General features: G+C 48.3%; 1 protein-coding gene, 5 non-coding genes and 1 pseudogene across 6 annotated transcripts; 3 read left to right on the top strand and 4 right to left on the bottom strand.

Moving 5' to 3' along the window:
* Positions 1 to 710: 710 nt before the first annotated feature.
* On the top strand, positions 711 to 782 carry TRNAH-GUG (transfer RNA histidin (anticodon GUG)). Its single transcript has one exon. It is a non-coding gene; the product is annotated as a tRNA-His (tRNA).
* A 3,717-nt stretch (positions 783 to 4,499) lies between these two features.
* LOC142438021 (U1 spliceosomal RNA) lies at positions 4,500 to 4,663 on the bottom strand. The gene has a single exon (XR_012782500.1). It is a non-coding gene; the product is annotated as a U1 spliceosomal RNA (small nuclear RNA).
* A 1,314-nt stretch (positions 4,664 to 5,977) lies between these two features.
* On the top strand, positions 5,978 to 6,141 carry LOC142438410 (U1 spliceosomal RNA). Its single transcript, XR_012782787.1, has one exon. It is a non-coding gene; the product is annotated as a U1 spliceosomal RNA (small nuclear RNA).
* Positions 6,142 to 13,477: 7,336 nt separating this feature from the next.
* Positions 13,478 to 13,551, bottom strand: TRNAN-GUU (transfer RNA asparagine (anticodon GUU)). Its single transcript has one exon. It is a non-coding gene; the product is annotated as a tRNA-Asn (tRNA).
* Positions 13,552 to 13,706: 155 nt separating this feature from the next.
* On the bottom strand, positions 13,707 to 25,260 carry LOC142437370 (uncharacterized). Its single transcript, XM_075540571.1, is given in 4 exon segments — positions 13,707 to 13,958; positions 14,155 to 14,214; positions 24,868 to 25,029; positions 25,031 to 25,260. Coding segments are annotated over 4 exon segments (651 nt in total). The 5' UTR covers positions 25,208 to 25,260.
* Positions 24,558 to 24,721, top strand: LOC142438009 (U1 spliceosomal RNA). The gene has a single exon (XR_012782496.1). It is a non-coding gene; the product is annotated as a U1 spliceosomal RNA (small nuclear RNA).
* A 773-nt stretch (positions 25,261 to 26,033) lies between the features above and the next one.
* Positions 26,034 to 26,297, bottom strand: LOC142437030 (bolA-like protein 2 pseudogene; annotated as a pseudogene).

Raw genomic sequence — 26,297 nt, 5'->3', positions numbered from 1 at the left:
TTGGGGGTCACCTTTTCCACTGAAAACGCTTTAATCTGATGACCTGATGTGGATGCATGCAACTCTCTGAAGGCAGGAGGCCACAGGGACAGGGCCGTGCGACTCCCGGAGTGCGGGGTCTGCGCGGTCGGAAGGCCCCGCCCTCAGAGTCCCGCGGCGCGAGGGGCGGGTGCGTGGGGGGCAGGAAAAGAGGGGGGACGGAGTCCAAGGTGCGGGACCTGGAGACCGGCGGGTTGGGGCCCGAGGGGCGGTGGGAGGGGCGGGTTGGGGTCCGAGTGGAGGGGCGGGGAGAGGCGCGGGTTGGGGTCCGAGGGGCGGGGAGAGGGGCGGGTTGGGGTCGGGGCTCGCGCAGCTGCAGGTGAGGAAGCAGAGCCGGCCCCGCGCCGCCCCCGGGAGCTGCCCGCCACGTTCAAGCTCGAAGCCGCAGCCCTCTGCCGTCCCGGCCACGCCGACTCGGGGCGACCCTGTCGGACGGCGTTCGAGGGCCTCCCCGGGGCGACGGGACGACGAGGGTGGAGCGCGCCCGTCTTCCAGGGTGGGGGGCCCTTGGGAGAAGAGGGCGCGCTCGCCGGCGGCAGGGCGGGAAGCGGCGGGAGGAGCGGCCGGTGGAGGCGAGCAGGAGGACCTGCAGCTGCCGGAGCCGACGGGCACGTGCGAGTGTTCCCGCGCCCACAGGCCGGAGGGAGCCCGGCAGCGCGGGCGTGTGGCGCGCCGTGATCGTACAGTGGTCAGTACTCTGCGTTGTGGCCGCAGCAACCTCGGTTCGACTCCGAGTCACGGCAGTCTCTGCTCTCCACCGCAGTGGCCTTTCTCCTTTTAGGGGGCCCTCTCTGCTGCCCATTCTCCTGCTGTCTCCCCCAGAGCAGCACCCTGCGGGCTGCAGAAGGGAAAGGACTCGAACCGCGGGTCGCCGCGCGCACCCCACTTGGTGCCCAGCAACCGCTAGGAAACTGTGGGCGCCTGGCCTTTTCTCGGTGGAGGGACTCCAAATATTAGCATGAAACGAACAGGCCGATGAAAGGAGTTCGTCCTGCAACTAGGGTATTTTCAATAAATAGAAGTGAGTGCCGTCACGGGACACCTGTGTGTAAACAGGGCATTGTTGAAGGACGGCGTAATTCATACAGAGGGAGCCGTGTGCATTCCAGTACGCGGCACCACGAAGCTGACTGACCAGACCACGGAAAGCCGTCCTTGACCTACAGAGCCGCTCGGAGCGCTCTGTTCCCAGTGCACCTCATCCCCAGGAGACCAGTCACCATCCGGACGTCCAGCTCTTCCCAACGTGACATGTACACAAATGACTCCACATTTCCGTATCTGTCTCTTGTTTAATTCTTGGTCTCTCTTTTTAATGCCATCTAGTAGTTTGGACATGTATCCAGCTGGATGCTTGCGTGTGTGTCGTTTCGGTGTTGTTCCTGCGTGCCATTCCCATGTGTGTGCAGACAGTTGGTGGACAGTTGTGCTCTTTGAAGGTGGGTTGCTGTGCACAAGGTCACTGTGACAAGTGTTGCACAATCTCGTTTGTGCGTTTCTGCAGTCACTTCTTTTTCCTTCTGCAACTGTTTGACACTAGTTCCTGCGCCACAGACGCATGGAAGTCCGTTTCAATTCCACTTCTCCTTTTGCAGCCACTGGACCAGAGCTTAGCTCTGATAGGCAAGGAACCTGGACGGTTTTCAAGGTCCTGACCCTTCCTGCTCTCTTCTTTCTAAGTGTTACTTTCTGAGTTCTTATTTATTGAGTTGCCCTTTCATTTGTAAAGTAACAAAGAGGCTTTCTGCCCCCATGCAGAGGTAGAGCTTCAGAAAACCACAGGGGGCAATTCTTCTCAGCCAGAATCTCCTCTCCTGGCAGTGAGTTCACTTGAGGGCTGTCCTTAAAAAGTTTCACCAAGTGGTTGTCTTCAAACATCAGAAATTCATTCTCTCATCCTTCTGGAGCCGAGCCTTTGATCATCAAGATGCAGGCAGAGTCAAGCTCCCTCTGAAGACGACTGGGGAAGAGCCCTCCCTCCCTCTTCTAGCTCCTGGAGGTCCCAGGCCTGACCTGTCTGTGGGAGCGTCCTTACCGTCTCTGCCCGTCTTCACTGCGCGTCCTCCCTGTGTATCTGTGTGTCTGACCGTCCTGTCCTGTTTCTATAGGAACAGCAGTTAGGTTGGATTAGGGCCCACTGCACTCCAGTATGCCTCCTGTGAATTTATTTAATTCCATCCACACGAGTCTGTTTCTTTTTAAAAATTTTTAATCATCTTATTGGGGACTCATATAGCTCTTATCACAATCCTTTGACATTCATTGTGTCACGCACATTGTACATTTGTTTCCATCATTTTCAAAGATTTTCTTTCTATGTGTGCCTAACAAGAGTCTATTTCTAAAGAAGTTCACGTTCACAGTAATGAGGGTTAGTGTCTTTAGATATATACATGTGATATATACACATATCCTTTTTTTGGCCTTATTTTTAAGAACTTTTTTGTGTATTAGACAAGAATTACAAATCAGACCATTATTTTTTGCTGTCAACAACTTGTCAAACCTCGTAGATGGCACCCATTTCCCTAATTTCTCCTCCATCTTATCTTATCCATATTATCTTCTGCTTCATCCAATTTAACACCTATGTTTACACTTGTATTCAAGATTTGCTTCCTAGATCTTTCCTCTCTTTCCTTTTATCTTCCTTTTTCCCCACGGTGACACTCACCCTTCTTCTGCATCTTAGTAATTCCTATAGAGTGTTACTTCTAAAGTCAGAAAATACAGAGAGATGTTGAACTTTATACTGAAGAGTTATTGTCAGTAGTGATTCATTTGGAAACAATTTTGTGTGTACTATGTGATGGAGAACATACTTGAACATACTGGAACAGTTTGTGATCAGGCTAATCAACATGTGAGAGACAACATAGGAAAAAAAATCAATAGTCTCTTGGTGTAATGCTTGAAATGCAAAATAGTATAAACTATTACGAAACACACAAAGCATATGTCATTTTGTGTCACGAAGGAGCCCAGTTACCTTGTTACCTACTGCCTACACCTTTGTTGGCAATGTCTTCTCTACTTATCTAGCAGATTTCCAGAGGAAAATGGCAGCCTTTGAATTAAAGAATTTGGAATCCCTTGTGCTAGCAAGTCAGACACCCTCCTTGACTAATATAACAAATGTCACAACCGATAAAAGGTTGTAGCTGGAACACATGCTGACCCAAACATAAAGAAATAGGTACTAAGTTTCAGAAAAGATTCACACGTGTACAAAGTCACTTAGCCCAATGCCCATCAGCTACCACCAACATTGGACCTCTAACTCAAGCATTCGTTCAATGCAAGAACACCTTGTTCTATTAAACTGGCATTCCATGATGCTCACCTTCCCCACAGAATCCCTGAAGGCAAATCGGGTCCGTAAGCAAATGTGGTGAAGAAAATTCATAGTGGCCGCCTATCAAAAGATATAACATCTGGGGTCTTAAAGGCTTGCAGATAAAAAAGCGGCCATCTAGCTGAGAAATAACAAAGCCCACATGGAGGAAGCACAGGAGCATGCGTGATCATGAGGTATCAAAGGGATCAGGGATCAAAGACCAAAAAAAAAAAAACATATCATTGTGAGTGAGGGGGAGTACTGAGTGAGGACCCAAAGCCCAACTGCAGGCAACTGGACATCCCCTCACAGAAGTGACTCAGGGAGGAGAGGAACCAGTCAGGGTGCAGTGTAGCAACAATGAAACATACTATGCTCTTCTAGTTCTTTAATGCTTCCTCCCCCGCGCCCATCATGATCCCAATTCTACCTAACAAATCCAGCTAGACCAGAGGACGTCCATTGTTAGAGATAGGACCAGGAAACAGGGAATCCAGGACAGATGAACCCCCTCAGGACCAGTGGTGAGAGTAGTGACACCAGGAGGGTGGAGGAAGGGGAGGTTAGAAAGGGGGAACCCATCACAAGGATCTACACAGAAGCCCCTCCCTGGGGGCCCGACAACAGAACAGTGGGAGAAGGGAGACAAGGGCCAGTGTAAAGATGTGGCTAAACAATAACTTACAACTTATCAAGGGTTCAAGTGGGAGAGGTAGTGAGAAGGTGCAGAAGAACAAGGCAGCTGATGCAAAGGGTTCCAACAGAAAGCAAATGTTCTGAGAATGACCATGCGTCTAACACAGTGGATGAACAGTGAAAAGTTACAAGAGCACCCAATAAGAGGATTCAAAAAAGCGAAGTGTGTAGTCAGGTGCTAAGAAGGTTACATGTGCCCTTTACCTAAGCTTACAAAGGGCAGCACCCAAGAACTATGCGAGGCACTTCAACAGGCACCAAGCACGCGGGCTGACCCAAACACGAAAGTTGAAGAAAATAAAGTAGCTGTAAAGTTATTCCAAAGAAAGTGTCATTCTGAAGATCTACAGAGCTTCTTGATGAGCCGCCTATAAAACTCATAAGTTGCTCTATAAACTCTAAATCTGCTTTTAGATAACTTTCTTATCAGGGGAGAGCGCGAACGCAGTCCCCCACTACCACAAATTATGCAGTCGAGTTTCCCACATTTGGGGAAATCGCAGGGGTCAGCACATCCGGAGTGCAATGGATAAGCCTCGCCCTGGGAAAACCACCTTCGTGATCATGGTATCTCCCCTGCCAGGTAAGTATGACTTGCTCGCCCGCTCGCCCCACGCGCGCTCACGCGCCCTGCACTTTTCACACACGGATACTTAGCAGACCCTCGTTACACATCGCTCCTACACCCTCTTGCATCCGAACGCACAAACCTTCACCCAACAACCAGGCACTCCATCCCCACAAAAGTACGGGAAATCACAGCGTAAGTTTTAAGCACCACGTGTGCTCATCCAGCAGCCACTGCGCTGCCTCATCTACATACGGCTCGACGTCACTGGTAGCTGGCTGTCCTCCAGTGCAATCCGGGAACCCGCTCCTTTGCTCTTTTCAGCTTTCCTTTGTTTGATATCACAAACCTTCCAGTGCAGGGAACGGATTCACCTGGGAATGGAGACAGCACAGCGCTTTAGTCACTCAGGGCTCTCAGTAGAAATGAACAAAATAGGATGTGCAAAGAGAAGTAGCACAGCATTCATTCTTGTGCCTCCGTAATATAAAGCGAGGTGATGGCAGTTTGGTTGTGACATGCTATCTAATCAGCCCAGACCCGCATACTCATAACAGACCTATGCACAACAGAACAAAAAGGTCCTCTGCTGCCCTCACACTCGGCGCAGTTCAGAAACAAGCAAAAAACACACCTGCTGGTGGAAAAGAGTGAAAAGATTGAGCCCGCTTCCTATATTGTGGAAACCTTGGGCGTGTGGTTACATGTTGGACTGAGATCCTCAAAGTCAGCAGCTTGAAACCATCCGCCTCAACAGAGGAGAAAGCCCTGATTTTCTACTACTGTGAAGACTTACTTTCTCCAAAACCCATAGGGCCAGTTCTACCCTGTCCTATAGGGTCACTGTGAGTCTTCACTGACTCAAGGCAGTGAGACAGAGTGCATTGTCTGCTTATTCTTCTGTTTAAGTGTGTTTGGAATTTCAAAAGGAGGGAGGAAAGCTGAAAGGGAAGGATTCTGAAACGTTTAATACCTCCTATTTTGTTCATTTGTTCCCGGCACCGAAAGGTTTGTGATCTCAAACAAAGGAAAGCGGAAAAGAGCAAAGGAGCCGGTTTCCGGATTGCACTGGAGGACAGCCAGCTACCGGTGGTGACGTCGAGCCTTATGTAGATGAGGCAGCGCAGTGGCTGCTGGATGAGCACACGTGGTGCTTAAAACTTACGCTGTGATTTCCCGTACTTTTGTGGGGATGGAGTGTCTGGTTGTTGGGTGAAGGTTTGTGCGTTCGGATGCAAGAGGGTGTAGGAGCGATGTGTAACGAGGGTCTGCTAAGTATCCGTGTGTGAAAAGTGCAGGGCGCGTGAGCGCGCGTGGGGCGAGCGGGCGAGCAAGTCATACTTACCTGGCAGGGGAGACACCATGATCACGAAGGTGGTTTTCCCAGGGCGAGGCTTATCCATTGCACTCCGGATGTGCTGACCTCTGCGATTTCCCCAAATGTGGGAAACTCGACTGCATAATTTGTGGTAGTGGGGGACTGCGTTCGCGCTCTTCCCTGATAAGAAAGTTATCTAAAAGCAGATTTAGAGTTTATAGAGCTACTTATGAGGTTTATAGGCGGCTCATCAAGAAGCTCTGTAAATCTTCAGGATGACACTTTCTTTGGAATAACGTTACAGCTACTTTATTTTCTTCAACTTTCGTGTTTGGGTCAGCCCGCGTGCCTGTTGAAGTGCCTCCCATAGTTCTTGGGTGCTGCCCTTTGTAAGCTTAGGTAAAGGGCACATGTAACCTTCTTAGCACCTGACTACACACTTCGCTTTTTTGAATCCTCTTATTGGGTGCTCTTGTAACTTTTCACTGTTCATCCACTGTGTTAGACGCATGGTCATTCTCAGAACATTTGCTTTCTGTTGGAACCCTTTGCATCAGCCCGCTTGTTCTGCACCTTCTCACTTCCTCTCCCACTTGAACCCTTGATAAGTTGTAAGTTATTGTTTAGCCACATCTTTACACTGGCCCTTGTCTCCCTTCTCCCACTGTTCTGTTGTCGGGCCCCCAGGGAGGGGCTTCTGTGTAGATCCTTGTGATGGGTTCCCCCTTTCTAACCTCCCCTTCCTCCACCCTCCTGGTGTCACTACTCTCACCACTGGTCCTGAGGGGGTTCATCTGTCCTGGATTCCCTGTTTCCTGGTCCTATCGGTAACAATGGACGTCCTCTGGTCTAGCTGGATTTGTTAGGTAGAATTGGGATCATGATGGGGGCGGGGGAGGAAGCATTAAAGAACTAGAAGAGCATAGTATGTTTCATTGTTGCTACACTGCACCCTGACTGGTTCCTCTCCTCCCTGAGTCACTTCTGTGAGGGGATGTCCAGTTGCCTGCAGATGGTCTTTGGGTCCCCACTCCGTACTCCCCCTCACTCACAATGATATGGTTTTTTTTGTTTTGATCCCTGATCCCTTTGATACCGCCTGATCCACCAAGGCTTGTTTACCTTCAAACTTTACCATATTTGTCTTGGACCCAATTTGTCTTCAGGGATTTTGTGGGGAAGGTAAGCATCATGGAATGTCAGTTTAATAGAACCATGTGTTCTTGTGTTGAGGGAGTACTTGAGTGGAGGACCAATGTGCATCTGCTACCTTAATACTAACCTATAAATGCATGCAAATAGATCTATTTTGCCATCATCATTATCTATAAATATATTTACATGTGTATGTGCCTGTATTTAGGCCTCTATAAATGTTCTTTGTCTCCTAGCTCTTTCCTCTATTTCCTTTTACTTTCCTCTTGTCCCACTATCATGCTCAGACTTCATTTGGGATTCATTAATTCCTCTTGGTTTCATTGCCTTTGACAGAGCCCTACCCTCCTTTCTCACCAATTTTGGATCACTTGTTATTCCCTTGTACCTGGGTTTGCTAATACCACTTCCTTTACCCCTGCCTCCTCCTATCCCATGTCCCCCCAGAACCATAGGTCCTGTTGTTTATCCTGCCTATTTTATCTAGATAGACTTGCAGAGATAATAATATGCACACAAACAAGACAGAGCAGAGCAAAGCAACAACAAAAAAAACAACTACCAATGACAAGAAAAAGAAAAGCCTGTAAATAGTTCAAGGTCTGTTTGTTGACCTTTAGGGGTGTTTTCTGGTCAAGTCTTATGGGGTGACAACCCCTGGTCACAAAGTCTGTGTTTGGTGTTCCCTTGGGACTTCCTTGCTCTGCTCCCCTTGCTGTTCTGTTGCACGCCCTTAGTGTTCTGCCTCGGTGTGGTGTGGTCAGACTGGTCGCAATTCCCACACTGTGTCTCCAGTGTTGTCCCTGTAGGGCTATGGGTCAATGAGGGATTTAGTGTCTCATGGTGGGGCCAGTCATATGGTCCTCTCTGTGCATTGGGTGCTCTGAGCAGAGATATCCTCAGGGCTTGGTGGGCCAGGATGTGCTCCACTCTCTCTTCCTCCTCCTTCATTTGCTCCTGTGTGCTCTGATCAGACATGTCCCTCTCCCTGAGCTTTAGCTTCAGTGCTGCCCTCTGAAGTAAATTCTGGGAGGAGGGGCAGCTGTCCATGGAGTTGAGATGCAACATTACCAGAATGAAGCAGGGAACTAAATTCTTTGTTTTACCGACTGCTGTTTCTCTCTGGAAAATCTGCTTCATCCCTTTGAGAAGACATTTGTAACAAAGATCTAGGCACTAGGTAACATTGTTTCTAGGCTTTCTCCTGACACAAACCAACATGTACTTTATGTGCTTGGTAGAGTTTTATACTAATGTTTTGCATTTTACGCAAACACCAGATGATCCTGTTTGCCCACATTTGTATCTCCTCTTCCAGGCTGATAATCAATACCAAACTAGTGTAATACATTAGTCATGGTTTTCCTCTGTTTCTGTACCAATCTAATTTACCAAGCATGATGTCCTTGTCTAGTGACTGGTCTGTACTGACAATAAGTCTAAAGTCGGTGAGATGAAGTCTTGCCAACCTTGACTCTGAGGACCAGGGCTGTACTTCCAAGACAGATTTGTTTTCCTTTTGGCTTCATGGTGCTTTCAAACATATTGACTTCTCTGGTCTTCCATATTCGACGTCCAACTTTCACATGTTTAGGAGGCCATTGAAAATACCATGACTTCATCCTCAAAGTACCATTTTTGCTTTTCAAAACTTTAACAAAGTCTTGGGCAGCAGATGCACTCTATGCAATGGGTCATTTGTATACACTTTCTGAGAAGTTTGTTCGTGTCTTAGCAGTCAAACCATGCATTTTCAAGGGCAATTTGTTAGGTTACTCATTTTCTAACTTTCTGGATGTTCTTGTTCATTTAAGCTGATAACATGTTTGATAGTTTACTCATGGGTCAGTGTGTGTCCCTTAAAAGTGTTCCAGGCATAAACCTACCTTTTCTGCTTTCAAAATCTGGTATTTCTATCTGAAATTAGTTCATTCCATTGAGAATGATGTTCGCAAGAATGATTGTAGGCACTTGGTAGTGTTTCTAGGTGATATCTTCCTGCACAATATGACATATTTTTGTGTATGTGCAAATGTTTTGGGGATATTCCGAACAAAAGTTTACACTAATGTCTTTCATTTCAATCTAATACCAGGAGCTATCATGTTTCTCCAGTTCCATGTTTATGTCCTTTCTCACATGTTGAATACCCTGATCCCCAAATATTCCAATATTTATGGATGTGTACCTCTATCCTATAGTACATACCAATTTTTCTGAATTATTCCATCAAGATGACTACCCACAATGCCCCTCCAAATCGAAGTGCACCGTCTCCCTGCAGAGACTTCCTGTGGTTTGGGGACTAACACCAGTGTGGGCTACGGTGTGGGTTACAGTGAGAGAAGTGCCTCAAAATTCATTATTTTGTGTGATTGTGTTAGGTTGATATGCAGTCAAATGTAACTTTTCCTGCTTTGTAAAATATCGACTTTAATGCTTTATTTTTTCATCTTTTTGCATATGTGAAATACTTCTCAAACCCAAACCAGACTACTATAAAGGTAATGCTTAGCAAAGTGTTGGCATCATTTTGGTAGGTTAACCAATATTCCCTAGATGGAAACATTTTCATATCTCCTGGTTCATCCTTCCTGAAAACTAGGCATGCATTAATATTAGGTACAAACTTGTATTCCCTCAACTTCCTTAAAGGTAGAAAACTGTATGCACCCTTCATTTCTTTCTTTTCCTTCACATAAACCACATATCCTAGAAAAACCTTGACAGCAACCCACAGAGGGTTCACATTTTGAACAGGTAGAAGAACTTCATTGCATGTATGGGTGAGTCCATTCTTTAACATGGTACATGGAATCTAACCATTTTGACATCATTAACACATGGGATCAGTCACTTTAGAAAACACAAATTACCTTAAGTGGAGAGCAAATGCCTTGAGAATGATTGGGGCAGGGAATGTATGGATGTGCTTTATACAATTGATGTATGTATATGTATGGATTGTGGTAAGAGTTGTATGAGTCCCTAATAAAATGTAAAAGATGAAAAGAGAAAAAAATGAATAGGGCAAAGACTGTACAGATGTGCTTTATACAATTGATGTATGTATATATATGAACTGTGAAAAGAATTGTATGAGCCCCAATAAATTGTTAAAATTTAAAAAAAAAAAAAAAAAAAGAAAAGAAAACACAAATTACCCTTAACCAACTAAGTTACATTCTGTGAAATCGGGACAGACTAGACTGTCCTGGAGGGTTCTCTGCTCTCCTTTTACTGAAACTGTGCCACACTTTCCTTCCAAGGAACTGCTGACTTTTCCATTAGCAACCGATCAATTTGCTCTTGTTCGTTTGTTTCAGCAGCTCATCAATTGAACCGCTGTGTCAATAGGGCTTCTCCAAACTAGCCTTAGAATGGTGAATGGTGATTTTGATTACCAAAGTAATGCCTGATGACAGATTATTTAAATTATACTTATAATTTGCATAAAAATGGGAACCACCGTCAGAGCATTGATTCCAATTCTGTGGCAGTGAAATATCCTGATATGACTCTTCTTTTCATGCTCATCGGTGTAGGAATAGGTAAGGAAACATGGAGGAGGGTGGAGGCATGTCACCTGTATGCTGGCCGAATAAACAGAGAAGTTGGTTTATATGAAGAATTGGCATCAAAATTGGAGGAAGGTTTATTAACAACTTGTAATGTGCAGGTGCCATATCTTGCTTGCTGAAATGGGGGGAAACTTGGGGCACTTGCTGAAAAGATAAAGGATTACAGCCTTCAGTATATGTTACAAGGCGATGTGAAGAAGACCAACATTCTCACAAGTAGGACAATAGGTAATTGTATGGTACATGGAGAAAAAGTTGAAGCTGTCAAGGATTTTGTCTTGCTTGTATTCACAATCATTGCCCATGGAAGCAGTAGCACCAGGGATCAAAGATCACATTACATTAGATAAATCTGCTATACAAGACCTGTTTAGAATGTTACAAATCAGAAATTATAAAAATACCTTAAAAAACAAAACTGTTACAAAGCAGGGAGGTTACTTTCAACACTAAGATGTGCCCCACTCAAGACATGGTATTTTCAATTGCCTCATATGCCTGTGAAAGTTGGACACTGAATACGAAAACCGAAGCTGTGATGCCTTTGAGCTGCGGTGCTGGTTTTAGGGAAAGGCTAAATTTGACCTATTTTTGAAGTCCAAAATTGGACACTTTGTGGACTCATCTATGCCTCATGCTTAGGTTGTTGGGAACTTACAGTGTAACTGGTTCAATCTGAGCTCTGACCTGCACTTGAACATGGGGTCATTATGCACTGGAACAAACTCCATAGCCACTAACAGCAACAGTGGCATCTCCTATACCTAATAAGTGCCATGCACTATGGTGTGAGCATTATTGCATCATCATAATCTGCACAATGACCATGAGACGGGTAATATGATTGTTTTCATAGACTGGAGACATTGAAGGGGCAGCAAGGTCACACAGAAGGCAAGCAGTGGGGCAGGGCTGGAAGGGAGGCCACCGACCAGAGCGGTCAGCGAGTGGTCTCAGTAATGGCCTGGTGTGTCTGGTGTGCCTGCAACCCAGTGTCCAAGGGCTTCCCAGCTCCTGGTAGGGGGCAGAAGCTCCTCCCCCAGTGCAGGCATTGGCCCTGGGACTGAGGAAGCCCCTAACACTGTCTGCAAACCTATGTTTTCAGTGGCAAGGCGCTGAAGGTTGACTTTAGTAGTTTTCACTCAGATAGCTCTCATTTGGGCGAGGGAATCTCCTGCGTTAGGGAGAAAAGCTCAAGGCGCTCTCCATCGAGCGGTAGGGTGTTCGATCTTTAATTTGATGTCCTGAGTACTCAATTAGTGTCTTATGCACCTTTGTTGCTTTTCTCTGAACCTGCCCTCTTCCCTTCCCCCTTTCTCCTCACCTTTGGGGCCTTGCAGATAAGTGTGTATTAGCTCTGCTGTAGCCACCAGGAGGTGCCATGGTCTGCCGCCCACACAAGGCCTAGAGTTTTCTTCTAAAATACAGTTTTAGCCAGCTTCAATCGTTATCCTAGTGCTTGCAAAGTGGGGATTGCCAATTCTATCTACAATCATCAACACGTGTTGTTAGTTATTGCTGATGCACTCTTGTGATCGTAGAACTGCCCCAAGGCTTTCCTAGACTGTAAAACATCACAGGAGCAGAATGCCAGATCTTTCCTCCTGCAGACCGGACTGCTCCACTGAACAAAAGCAACAACCCTGTGGGGTCCAACGCAGTCCTGGAAGTTTCCTGAGCGGTTTCTCCAAAGAACTAGGGGATAATAACTCCTCAAGGCTTAGGGGGCGAATCTTGGAAGGTTTGGGGTTTTTTTTCCAAAAAATATCAAGAAAAGGCACATAAAGGAACTTTTTGTACCAGATGGTTTGTTTAGAAAATGTATGTAGAAATGGACACATTTATTGAGCTGGAAAGTACATTGAAACATGCATTTATACCACGCCTCTTAAAGAAGCCTCCCCACTCATTGCTACAGGGTCCATTCTGATCACCCTCGCCTCCCACCCCGCCCCCCAGGAGCCCTGGTGGCGTAGTGGCTTATGTGTTGGGCTTCAAATAAGGTCACAATTCGAAACGACCTTTCTACTGCTGTGAACAGTGATGGCCCTGGAAGCCCCGGGGCGGCTCCTCTCTGCCCTGTAGGGTCCCTATGAGCCAGAGTGGGCTCAGTGGCAGTGACCTTGCTTGTTCTTGGAAGGCCTCCTGAGCCAGAGGATAGGAGAAGGAACTGATGGTGTCAAATGAAGTTAAAGTCTACCAATAACTGGATCAGGACATATCACTTCTTAGCTCACTGTCCTGACACTCACAACTTCTCTCCTTAGGATTCCCTACTAATTGCCCTTGGTAAATTTGTAGCAAAGACAGAGACTGGGTCCTTGGGATAAGGAGACAGACTTGTTGAAAGTCTAGGCCTGATAAAATACGTCGTTAAGCAACCGTGAACATTGTAACAAGCTCAGAATGCCCCCAAGTGTGCCTACTGATAATGTTGAAGCTTGCTGTCTAACCTGTGTAACGGTCAGGCTTCCTCCGCGGCGCACGCAGCCCTGGTTACTTCACGTTAAAAACATCGGTCCTCCTCGCAGTTGGGAACACTGCCCATCCTGCGTGCATGTGTGAAAAGTCTGTTTTGAAACGATTCTATCCAAGCAATGAGACGTCCACTCGAATTCCTTGCCTTGTTCTCCTTAAGGGAGCTCACTCCATCTCGCTGCTTTGAAGCACCCCGGGAAGATCTACACGGACGTGGGTTCAGAGGCGTGGGGAGCCCCTGTCCTCCCGAGGAGAAGACCGGCAGGGCGTCCACTGGTGGCACTTCACATTTAAAAGGAGAACTCCGTCCCTGGGTGGGCTCGAACCACCAACCTTTCGGTTAACAGCCGAACGCGCTAACCGATTGCGCCACAGAGACCGTGCTGCGCGGACCCGGCGGACGGGCCCTCAGTAAGCGCGGGTCCGAGCCCGCCGGCGGCTCCGGCCAATCGCCTGGGTTGCTCGGAGCTCGTCGCCGGCCACCGCGGTCAGCGGCCCCGCCTCCCTCCCGCCTCCCGCCCTCCCTCCGCGGGGCTAGCGGGGCGCTGTGCGCGTGCGGCAGGCGGTGGCTGGGCGAGCTCGGAGCCGCTGCAGGGGCCGCGGGGCCTCGGCGTGGCGCGTCCGGGTGCCGCGGCTGCTCCTCCTGCCTGCGGGGCCGTGCACGGCCGCGCCCGCGTCTGCGCCCCACGCACCCCGGGGCCTCGGCTCGCGCGAGGGGCAGAGGGGAGCGCGTGGCCGCGCGGGACCCGGCTCCTGGCTGAGCCTGTGCACCGCGGGCGCGCTCCTCTGCGGGGACCGCAGACGCGCGTTAGATGACGGCAGCAAGGTGGCCCCTGCACCGGCTTCTCCCAGGTGTGGCGGCCCGTGCTGTCAGTCACGCGCTTGTCTTCGTGTCGACGGGTGCCTTTGAAATAAGAAAAGGAGTGCTTTTGTTTGTGCCGCGTGGGGGAGAGCGGTGGTCAGGTCAGGGTGCAGGTCGTACTGAAAACACAGCTCTGCGGTCTCCCCGGTCATCGGCGTTCTGCGCCGGGTTCATGGGAAGCTGCCGCGCGCAAAACCGCTCTCAGACGGCTCCGGCTAAATGAAAAAGAAGGGCCAGGCTGCTTACGGGACTCTGGGAGACCTCAAAGAGGAGCCCAGAGAGGAAGCTAGTCGGCCTGGACAGACGAGTAAAGCAACTAGCGGAAGTCCACTCCCGGCAGGACAAGCTGCAGTTGGGGTCCCACGTGGTTGGGCCTTTGCGGTTTCAAGCAAGCACTTTGAAGTCAGCGAGCTCTCAGCCCCATGGGCCGGAGGAGGAGGGAGTGCGTGCCTGCGGAGCAGCTGGTCTCTCACACAAGACTGGAGCAAACCCAGATGATTTCGTGGAACGAAGCGGGAGCAAGGTTGAGTCCTGGATTCACCAACATGAACCAGAGAGCAAAGTCCTTTCAAAAGCGTGTCTACCAAGGGGAGCCACTGGGCCAGTTCTCTTCCAGGCAAAAGAGGTTAGCTCAGGTTATTGACTGGTTTGGGGAGGGATTCCCAAGGGGTAGGTAGTCTTTTTTTTTTTTTTAACATTTTATTGGGGACTTTTACGGCTCTTATAACAACCCACACATTAATTGCGGCAAGCACATTTGTACATATATTGCCATCATCATTTTCAAAATATTTTCTTTCTGTGTAAGTCCTTGGTATCCCCTTGTGTTTGTGTTTTTCTTTTTGGAGGGGGCAGGTCGTCCTGATAAAGCCCCTTGAAGGGTACAGGATAATCATAGGGGGCTTTACCACAAGTGAACCTGCATGGAGGAAAGAGAGCCGTTCTTCCCCATCACACCTTGCAGGGAAGCCAGTTGTGTTGGGCAACTTCCGTGCAATGAACTGCTTGATGTGGCTCTTCCACTGAGAACCCACTGAAACCATTCCCCATCGTAAGCGACCCTGCAGAGGGGTTCTGAGACGGCCAACCTCTACAGGACCCGCGCTTTTCTTCCACTGAGCAGCTGGTGGATTGGATCTGCCAATCTTGTCAGCCCAGTGTGTACCCAACAGCACCCCAGGGTTTCCGCGTAGGAGAGTGTGCATAATTCCCCCCAAATAGCCGGGTTGTTGTTCATGTCAGGTGCCATGCTGTTGGTTCCACCTCACAGTGACCCTGAGCAACAGAGTAAGACACTGCCCGGTGCCGCGCCAGCCTCACGATTGCTCCGGTGCTGGAGCCCACGACCCAATCCTCTTGTCAAAGACCGTCCTCTTTCCCGCTGCCCCTCTATTTTGCCAAGCACGATGGCCTTCTCCCCGGACTGGTCTCTCCTGGCAACGCGTCCAAACTATATAAGATGAAGTGTCGCCATACTTGCCCTAAGGGGCACTCTGGTCGTACTTCTTCCAGGCACATTTACCTGTCCTTTGGACAGTCCCTGGCACTTTCGGTCTTCCTTATTTAATGTCCAACTTTCACATGCATGTAAGACTATGCAACTATGAGTGTGGGATGGAAAAAGACGCTTCCCCAGCTGTCTCCCCCCAAGATGTGGCGGGCATTAGAGGCTGTTTGCCAGCACAGGGTGGGAGGTCAGATGCTTAGAGACATCCTCCCTGAAGGCAGTCAGCTGCCAGACTACTGGCTGGTCCCACCACAGGTGGGGTTCACTCCCTACGGTTAAGGACAGTGGATTGCTTCCCCTGAAAGCTTGGAATCTCCAGCTCAAGGGCAATCTAGGTTAGGCCTCCATCATGAATCTAGGGCCTGCCGATCTTGTCACATGTGTACCCCCAATCCCTCCCCTTCCTACTGAGTGTATACACTTAGATCGTCCCCCTCTCATTACTGTATTACCTATAGTACAACCCCTTCCTGTGACGAATGTCTTTACTGTAAGGTTTATTGGGGCGCGAAACAGAATCAAAGATCAAATTGGCAAAGCTTTAGAAGCAGGCTTTATTGAGAAGCTTGTGGGCGGGCTCAGCAACTCAGGGTATTGAGCTATTGAAACCGCGCCCTACAGGTGCCGAGGTGAAATTTTTATATGCCGGGGAGAAGGCAGGGGGTGGGGGGGTTCCTATTGTTAGCAGGTGCAGCTGGCGGGCTGCCTGGGATACCTGGTGTTCTGAGCACGTTCCGTGCTGACCACGGTCACCCTGCCCTTTCTTTGTGGTTATTCTGAGAGGGGTGTTCATCGAGGGGGTGGAAGGGCAGCAAGGGGTGAGTTTGAGAGCTAAGATGGAGGTGTTGGATTCAAAATGGAGTCCCTCGTGCCAAGACCAGGCATTTACCAGTAATTAGGGGGCTTGCGCACACCCCCCCCCAAAGATATATGAGCCTTGGTTAGAAATAAAGAGCTTTCCCCAGTCCGCTCTCCCCTGTCTGCTCTCTCCTTGCCCTCCTTCCCCTCCCACTCTCTCCTGCCTGCTCTCCTGCCCTGTGCCACCCAGAGGAGCTGAGGTGAGCATGCCACCATGAAATGGTCTGACTCCTTCATTTTACTCTCTCTTCTATCTCTCATGCTCTCTATGACTTTTCTGTAATATTTGCTCATTATTGCTGTACAACTGCGCCTACTGGACCCCTGACATATGTGGTGTTTGTGGTTCACCAAAGGGATTCGGTAGCTTGCTAACAATGTAAAAAAAAAGTATACGGTGCCCATGTGTGCTGGGACCATGCAAATAAGGTGTATGGGACTCTGACAAGGGGTTGTGGGGGGCCAGCCACACCAAATGGGTCCAAGGGGCAGTTGTGTCATGGAGGGGTAAATTAAAGAGCCATCAGACAAGATAGATCATGCAAGGGCTCACCTCCTTCGTCCAGACTTCAGGAGCGAGGCCCCAGCAGAGAGAGTAATGCAATCTCATGAGTTTATATAATCTCGGCCACTCAGGCCACAGCGAACACATATGTAGCAGGAAGGGCTTGTACAATTGGCATGCACATAACAGGAGGGGACGAGTGGGGTGTACACACAGTAGGAAAGAGATGTACTAGGGGCACACGTGTGGCAGGAAGGCATATATTAACAGGAAGGGCACACTTCAGAGTCAAATGGCAGTCTAACCTTGATCTTCTCTGAGCTGGCTTGACCTTAGGTGTCCTTGAGTTCCCCTCCAGGGGAGCAGTCCATGATCCTTATCAGAAGGGAGTGGGTCCTACTTAGGGTGAGACAGACAACAGTCTGATTGCCTTCCATGGCTGACAACCTAGAGGCAGAGAGCCTTTAAGCAGTTGATCTTCAAGTGTGTATAGTAACAGCCTTGTGTTTGCAAGTAGCCTCTTAAAATTGGCATTATTGGGGGGTGGGGGCATCGAGGGGAATGACTTTTACTTAGGAGAATGTGAGGGGGACACATCTCCAATCCATGAATGTGAAGTTCCCTCCACTGGAGCCCTGGCCTCCCAGACTCCTTCACGTATGAATGCTGAGAGTTTGTCAGCAATACTCTTCCTGGTTCTGTTTCCCACAAGGGATGAAGCCGCCGCTTGCCATCCCAGTGGGTTTCAAAACAAGCCACCAGGAGCAGGAAGGAGGGCCTCTCACTCCCAACAAGAGTGAAGAATCTGCAGTGAGGAAGGTCCTTTGGGTGCACTTCCGCCGTCCAGGAGACAGAGCTGGGACACCAAAGACGGAGATGTCAGGCAGCTAGCTTAGGGACAGGGGGTTGTCCCTCCCAGGCCTGCAAAGACCCCCATGTGGAGGTTAAAAAAAATCAGTCAACCATTGGCCACCTATGAATACTCCAGACTGAGCATGCTCACACTCAAGCCCCAGAGCCAGGTGTGGGGCACACCTGGGTGGGCCAAACTAGGTCTTGGCTCATGACATCACCCAGGTGGGCCTAACTCGGCCAATGGGGTCAACCAATACCATCAACCATGCCTTTAAGGTTTTTGGGCTTCTGGTTTCCTGGGATCCCCTGGAGATCCACACATGTGGGTGCTCTTTTCCATGGGGTTATTCGGGCCCCTTGCAAACGAACCCCTTTGAAAGTATAAAACTTGAAACTTGCCCTGTCCTTCATAAGAACCCACTTGGCTTACAAAATGGGCTTCAGCGTGAATTCTTTCATTGTGCGAAGCCAAGAACCCAAGTATTACCCACTTGAGAAACTTAACAGAGTCAACAGAAGCAGGAGCACTGTGGGACATGGCCTCAGCAAAGCCATGTTGTACTTAGAAGTCATACAAGAAGGGGGTGGGGAAGTTCCCGGAAATGACTCAGATGCTTGGAAAAAATCAAAACTTGGTAACATCTGTTTAAGAGACTAGAGCAGGCAATGACCAGAAACTTACAGACAAGGCTAACTGCAAGCTCTGCTTCTGCTCCTGCCCGCTTGCTTGCACGGCTGCAGAGCCCCATTGTTGAGCCCACCCTCTAAAAACCCAGGTCTGTGAGCGATCGGAACCACCCTCTGTCCTCAGAGGGCCGGTCCCTGCGCAGGTTCTTTTCTCCTTTCTGTCCCCTTTAATACACGGTTTTGCTTTTTACCAGAACCTGAGTTGTTCTTGTCCAGTTCATGTACAACACACGATAGGACCAAGCTGTGGGCTTCTGCATGCTCGCAGTGAGAACGCTGGGCGCCTTCCTTCCAGCAGGAAGATCGCTAGTGCAGTGGGCTGCCTCCAGGCATCCTGGGGGGGGGGGGAGGGGAAGGGGCAGGGAAGAAGCTACGTTTGAAGGTTTGAAGCCGGTGAAGCTAGAGCTGGGCACCTTCAGGCCAAGGCTCTCTGGTTGGAGGAGGGAGCCCTTAATCAAGGGAAGGGGACGCTTGCCCGAGCAGCGGGACGTAGAACACGGCTTCTGTGGCTCTGTGTTCTGAGACCCCAGCCCCAGGGATCCATTCCCTCAAGATGTTTGCTTATACCGAAGACGTTTTCACAGCTTCGTCCCTTGTATTGTGGCAAAGATAAGCAGCTATCTTCTATCAAATAGATGTGTGTGTGTAAAACACATGCATCTATTATACATACAAGATGTATATTCATAGGTACACTCTTGCTGTCCTTGTCCCAGTAACGCACGTCTTAGCCTCTTCAAACCAAACCAAACTCACTGCCATTATCAACGTGACTCTTAGGGACTGTGGCAGTTACATAATCTCCCGCCAACTTGAGCGAAGGCCATAGCCAACGAGGCCTCCGTGTGGGCATGGCCTTCTCCTGAGGATGCTGGGAACTCCGGGCTTCCTGCCTGAGGCAGGACACACATTCTCTCTCTGTTTTGTCTTCTGCTACACCGATGTGACCAGAGCCCAGGAGCTGGAGGAGCCATGTGTAGACCCTGCCAGCGCTGAGTTGCTACTACCACCATTGAGTCCACAGATTTTCCACCCACTGGCCTGTGATTTTCCTGCATTCAACTTCATTGCATGCGTTGTGTGAGTCTGAAGAGGACTAATATTGCACTTATGGACTTGATCTGGACTAATATCCAGATTAATACGGCTAATATCGGACTTATGGACTTGATCTGGACTGGGCTGGGATATTTGCTCAATATTTAATTGCTCTTGTATATAAAGCTCTCTCTTAAGCACATGGGAGCGTCTCTGGGTTTGTTTCTCTGGTCCACCCAGACCAACACAGCAACCTTCACGGTAGACCCCCCTTAGTGCAGGACTGTATACAACAGCATTTTCCTCTGTGGTCTTTAAGTCCCTACACTCCACCCAGTGTCTTCTGCTCCATTATTTTTCTTTCTTTCTTTTTTTTTTTGAGGTAGCAAATAGCAAAAGCCATTTATTTCTAAAAAAAAAATGTGTTATCTTGCTGAACAGAAACTAATCCCTTTATTCTTAGCTCAAGTATGATAGATTCCCCCCCCCAAAAAAAAAAAACCAACTGCACTTGTGGTCTCTCATCAAAAATCAAAATAGAAGTCTGCAGCTGAAGAAGTCATTTTCGATTCATTGTTGTGCTGTTTTACTTTTGGGTTTTTTAAATCATTTTATTAGGGGCTCATCCAACTCTTATCACAATCCATACATATACAGACATCAATTGTGTAAAGCACATCTGTACATTCATTGCCCTCATCATTCTCAAGGCATTTGCTCTCCACCCAAGCCCCTGGCATCAGGTTCTCATTTTTTTCCCCTCCCTCTCTTCTCCCCCCTCCCTCATGAGCCCTTGATAATCTATAAATTATTATTTTGTCATATCTTGCCCTGTCCGATGTCTCCCTTCACCCCCCTTCTCTGTTGTCCGTCCCCCAGGGAGGAGGTCACATGCAGATCCTTGTAATCGGTTCCAGCTTCATTATTTCTCACCACCTTCCCTCTTAGTGTACATTGTATTCCCTTTCATCCAAGCTAACCAGAGTCTTTCCTGGCGCCATGACTTGCCACTCCACGCCCCCACCCTCACCCCCACCCCTTGCCATAAACACCAAAGAATGGGTCTTTCCGAATGAAAGCCTCCTCTGGACTTTTCACAATACTGGCTTCAAACAGCTGTGTCCCTCAGTGAAAACACCTCCACTCAGCACAGCTGCCGCTGGTGTGGTGCCTCAATCTGAATAAGAGTCATATTAAGTCGACCATTATGGGCGTGCCACGCACGTGTGGTAGTTCAGGATTGGTAACGATCGTTCTTTTTGATGAATGGGATGCCATGCCTCTTGAATTCCTGACAAAGCAGACCATACGACTGTCTGATCCAAATGGCCGATCCTAGTCCATTTCAGCTTATGACTGCCTCGGAGTGCCGATGTCGCGTGATTGGTGACCTGTTGGGCTGCAAGCTTCAAGGCCAGTGGTTTGAAACCATCAGCCACTCCGAGGAAGAAAGATGAGACTCTCTACTTCCATAAATAGTTACAGTGTCTCAGGGGCCCGCAGAGGCAGTTCCACTGTCCTACAGGGTCACACTGCAAGTCAGAGTGCACTCAATGGCAGGGAGTTGTTTAGGGCCTAGGACAGTAAACTGGTAAACTAGGGAAACAAATTCACAGAAACTCATAAGTATAAGAGAGAGTTTTATATGAAGGGTAAGTATACATTAAGAAAGCATCCTAACCTACTGCTGTGCAAGCCCTCAAGTCCAACATTAGCCCATATGTCCAACACCAGTCCACAAAGTCCTCGTCCATCTCACAAAGCACACACTATGATGCTGACTGCAGGGGGAAAGCCAAGTCAGTGAATGTGTAAGCATCTCAGCGCTGGCAGGGGTCTCCATACGACTGCTCCAGCACCCAGGGCTGCATCGGGGTTGGTCCATGTGGCTTCTCCTCAGGGATGTCTCACAGGAAGTGAGCCTTGCCAGCTGAAGCAGGGAACTGGCTAAGGCAGCTGCAGCCTGGTCTGACCATCAAAGAGCAAGAGACCCGAGAACTAGGAAGGCGAAGTTCACTGAGCCATTTCTCCCTCTGCCCTTCAATTAATCCCACACGCGTTTATTGTGGTGTTTCTTCCATGTGGGCTTGTTGCTTCTGAGCTAGATGGCCGCTTGTTCACCTTCAAGCTTTTAAGACCCCAGATGCTATATCTTTTGATAGCCGGGCACCATCAGCTTTCTTCACCACATTTGCTTATGCAACCACTTTGTCTTCAGCCGTTGTCAGGAAGGTGAACATCATAGAATTTAATAGAAGAAAGTATTCTTGCATTGAGGGAGTAGTTGAGTGGAGGCCCAATGTCCTTCTGCTACCTTAATACCAAACCTATAAATATGTGCACATAGATCTATTTCCCCATCCTCATATATAAATATATTTGCATGTACATGTCTTTATCTAGACCTCTATAAATGCCCTGTGCCTCCCAGCTCTTTCCCCTATTTCCCTTGACTTTCCTCCTGCCCCACTATCATGCTCAGTCCCCACCTGGGTTTGAGCAATTCCTCTTGGTTACATTACCCTTGATCACGCCCTACTAGGCCTCCTACACCCACCTCACCACCAATTTGGATCACTTATTGTTTCCTTGTCCCTGGGTTTGTTAACACCACGTCCTTTCCCCCTCCCCGTCTCCCATCCCCCCCTGGAACTGTCGGTCCCGTTGTTTTTCCTCCAGATTGTTTATCCAGCCTGTCTTATTTAGACAGACCTGGATTCTTCTGTTTTCTTAAGTTCTTCCAGTTGCACTTCTCGGAAGGAAATCACTCTAGAGGAAACTAGAGAGGTACGAAAGATCTGAAAGTACTTAGGGGTGTAACCTTGGTGCCTCTTGATGAATTCAGTGTCTCCAAGGCGCCAGCTAGAAGCCGAGTAGAAGTGGAACAAATACCGTTGGGTAGTAGCAGGGTATCAAAGGGGAAGTGAAGGCAGGAGGGGACCAGCTCTGTTGTTCCGTGTGTGCGTGTTTTTACAGAGCAATAGGGCAAAATTAGTTGGCATTTATGGAAAAAAACAGTTTTCTTAAAGATTGCCTTTTGCCATTTTTACCATCACTGTATGACTGTTTATCTGGTAACTGGTCACATATGACGGTCTACTGCATATATGTACAATTTACATTCATCTGCTCTGTTTACATAGTCTGTAGACAGTTGACATCTAGCATGACAAGTCGGGTTAAAAGCAAATTACTGCACATTATTTCTTAAAATAAAATACTCCAGGTGTAATAAGAGTATTTGTTTAATGTCCCCTCTTTCCTTGATGTCTCTTAAGCTATTTTGAAAAAGATGTCATGTCAGAGGAAACCAGCCTCTAACAACTGAAGGGTCAGTAAGCGCAATTGTGCGGTGCTATGCAGACCACAGGACAGTAAAGTCATGGGGATAGGATAGGAGAGAGAATAAAATAAAGGTCTCGGACATATTTCATGACCGCGTGCTCACCTCAGCCCCTCTCGGTGGGTGGTCCTAGTGGGGGAAGAGAGAGGGAATCTTTACTGTCTGGGCATACCTATAGGTAGCCATAAGACATGCATATTCAGTAGTTACACAAGGTGGGGGGTAACTACAGTAAGGTCCCTGAGCTCACAGGTGAGGAAACCCAATACCTGCATTGGGGGCAGGTATGAGGGGTGCTGGGTGACACAGCCGGAAGATATAGCAACAGGAGTCTGCTTTTGTTGGAGATAAAATCAGCCATGAGCTCACTTTAAGGCAGCATAGCTTGTCAAGGAAGAATCTGTGAGAATGATATGTAAAGCAAGATAATGTACTTGGACTTTGTCTCTAACTTACCAAAGTGGTGGCTTTCCTACCACGGAATACTAACTTTCCAGGTTCCTGTGTTGTAAGTTAGGAAATATAGCCCTGGGAATATTTCACTCAGTGTTAGTTTTCCATAAGGTCATTTATAGAAAAATCTTGGTTTGGGTTAAGTATAGCAAAAACTATTAACGTTAAGTCTTTTTTATATTTTTATGAGTAGTAGAAAAATTACTTTGGTAGAATGTGGGCTTAAAAAAGAATATGGAATATACTAATATTTCAAACTTTCTAATGTCCAATCAGCGTGAGAGTAAATTGTTATTCTCCAACCAATAAAGTTTTAGCTATGTTTACAAAAAAAAAAAAAAGAATATGGGTTTCTATTTTAAATGTTTAGAGATACATAGTGCATTTCAGGAGCTACTGTAAGTGCTCAGAACCGCATGATTTTAATGATCATAAATAAACTCAAAACATCTATTAGAGTTGCTTACTCGTCGTGGTCACATAAATGAATGCATCTCTTGAATTATGTGGCTATTATTAGTACGCAGCATGCCCTTGTTGTTAGGTGCCCGAGACGGCTTTGACTCACAGCTCAGCCTGCGGAAACGCTGCGCCATCCTCCTAACTGCCCCATGCCCGAGCCCTTTGCTGCTGGCACGGTGCCACTCCATCTCGCAGGGGTCTTCTTTGCACTGCCCTCTACGTTGCCAAGCGCAATGTCCTTCTCTAGCGACTGGTTGCTCCGGACAGTATGTCCAAAGTACAAGAACCAAGTCTCCCTAACCTTGCCTCTAAGGAGCGTCCCAGCGGTACTTCTTCCAGACAGATTGTTCCTTCGGGCTGTCCCGGAGACTCTCAATATCCTCCCCAGCACCATAATTCAAGATGCAGCATAGTGTTTTAAAATATTCCGTCCGCACTGTAGCCATCAAAGCGGTTATTCTTGTGTAAACGTAGAACGCTCCTCCTTTAGAAGAGGAAGTCACGGCTCACTTTGGCTGCAGGCCTGCTCATGGGCTAGCAGGCAGGAATAAGAGAAAGCAACGGTTGGAAGCAAGGCTTGTGTTGGGCGTGTCTTATGTAGATGAGGCGGCGCAGTGGCTGCTGGATCCACAGGTGCTGCTAAAACACGCGGTGATTTTCCGCGGAGTGGGAAGGAGTGAAGGGCAGTCGCTCGGGGCTGTGTGTCGGGAGAGGGATGAAGGGCTACGAGGGCTCCGGAGCGAGGTTGTGTAAGTGTCCGTGTGTGTAAAGTGTATGGGTTGTGAGCGCGCGTGGGGCGAGCGGGCGAGCAAGTCATACTTACCTGGCAGGGGAGATACCATGATCACGAAGGTGGTTTTCCCAGGGCGAGGCTTATCCATTGCACTCCGGATGTGCTGACCCCTGCGATTTCCCCAAATGTGGGAAACTCGACTGCATAATTTGTGGTAGTGGGGGACTGCGTTCGCGCTCTCCCCTGAAAACTGGTGTCAAAGAACAGGCTTCAGGAAGGTCTTTGTTTCTGTATTTCAGGTCGTTCCTGGATTTTTTCTTTTAAACATAAGAGATGTATGAAGTGTATTCTTTATTTTATTTATTTTTTTTACATAAAAAGGGCTTATTTGCAAGGCAGGGGTGGTCAAACAAGCCAAAGCCCTTGTCGTCATCTGACTCCTCGGATTCCTCCTTCCTCTCGTCTTTCTTCTCCTCTGCTGCAGCTGGGGCTGAGCCCGGGGCAGCAGAAACAGCCACAGCACCACCACCAGCAGGCACACTGGCAAGCTTGCCAAATACCCTGGGCAATAACGTCTCCAATGTTCTTCCCGTTCAGCTCCCTGATGACCTTGTTGAGCCGGCTGTCGTCAGCCTCGATGCCGACGCTGTCCAGGATTTTCTTGATGTCCTTGGCGCTGGGAGACGCATTGCCCCCGAGGGCGGCCAGCAGGTAGGAGGCGACGTAACGCATTTCGGCGACGGTGGACAGGCCTCACGCGTGCGACCTCGGCGGCTTCAGGGAGGAAAAAAGGTGTATTTTTTAGTTCAGTGGTTGATGAAGTTAAGGATACCTGAAAAGCGCTTTGCATATCACTTCACGTAAGGAGCTTATGTTTAACATCTACTTGTTTCACCGACATATCCCAGCACCCCTTGTTCTACTAGAGCTTTGCACTACTAGCTCTATAACCGCAAGGACATGCTTTCTTTACCCTGCTTTATAACGTCAGTGCTGGAAGAATTTTAGCCTTTAATCACTTATTCTCTTTTCACCCTATTTGTGCTGTTTCAAGCCTCAGCTCAATACTAGTGTGTGTGCAGTGTGTTCGTGGCCAGTGTAGGGCCCTCCCCAGTGCAGTGTGGCTTCTGTACAGCATGGCTCCTTTTCCCTGAAATGCCCTGTAATTCTCTGAGACAGTGAAGCCTGAAACTTGTTCTGTCCATAAAAACTCACTTGTTTCACAAACAGGCTTGGTATGAAGTCAAGAAGTGAGATATTACCCACTCAAGAAACCTCAGGGTTTTTTTTTTCTCTGTACCTTTAAAAAAAAACCATTTTATTGGGGGCTCATACAACTCATCACATAATCCATACATGCATCCATGTGTCAAGCACATTTGTACATTTGTTGCCATCTTCATTCTCAAAACATTTGCTACTTGAGCTTTTGATATCAGCTTCCCCCCCACTTCCCGCTCCCTCATGAATCCTTGATAATTTATCAATTATTTTGTCATATCTTTTTTTTATTTTGCTGGTCCAGATGTAAGGTTTAATGCCTGCGCAGGGCCCCCGCCCATCATTTCTGCCGTTCGCGTGTCCACTGCTCTGGGATCAAGGTCTTCTGCTCAAAGGCATGGATGTGATGAAGCTCTTCTGATAGGCACGCATTCACCAGACGTTGTCTCTGTAGCAGCGCTTTCCCCTCGAACTTGGAGGACACCAGCAGGACTCAGAAGTTGGCAGAACCATGGTTGGGAGTCCTGTCCTCCACCTCCAGGTGCACCGCTTCCAGCTCTCGCTTTAGCTTCTCCTGGAGAAACTCGGCGCTGAGTTCCAT

The sequence above is a fragment of the Tenrec ecaudatus genome, chromosome 1 (assembly GCF_050624435.1).
Source record: "Tenrec ecaudatus isolate mTenEca1 chromosome 1, mTenEca1.hap1, whole genome shotgun sequence".
NCBI classification, from domain to species: Eukaryota; Metazoa; Chordata; class Mammalia; order Afrosoricida; family Tenrecidae; genus Tenrec; species Tenrec ecaudatus.
This window is presented reverse-complemented; position numbering and strand designations above follow the sequence as displayed.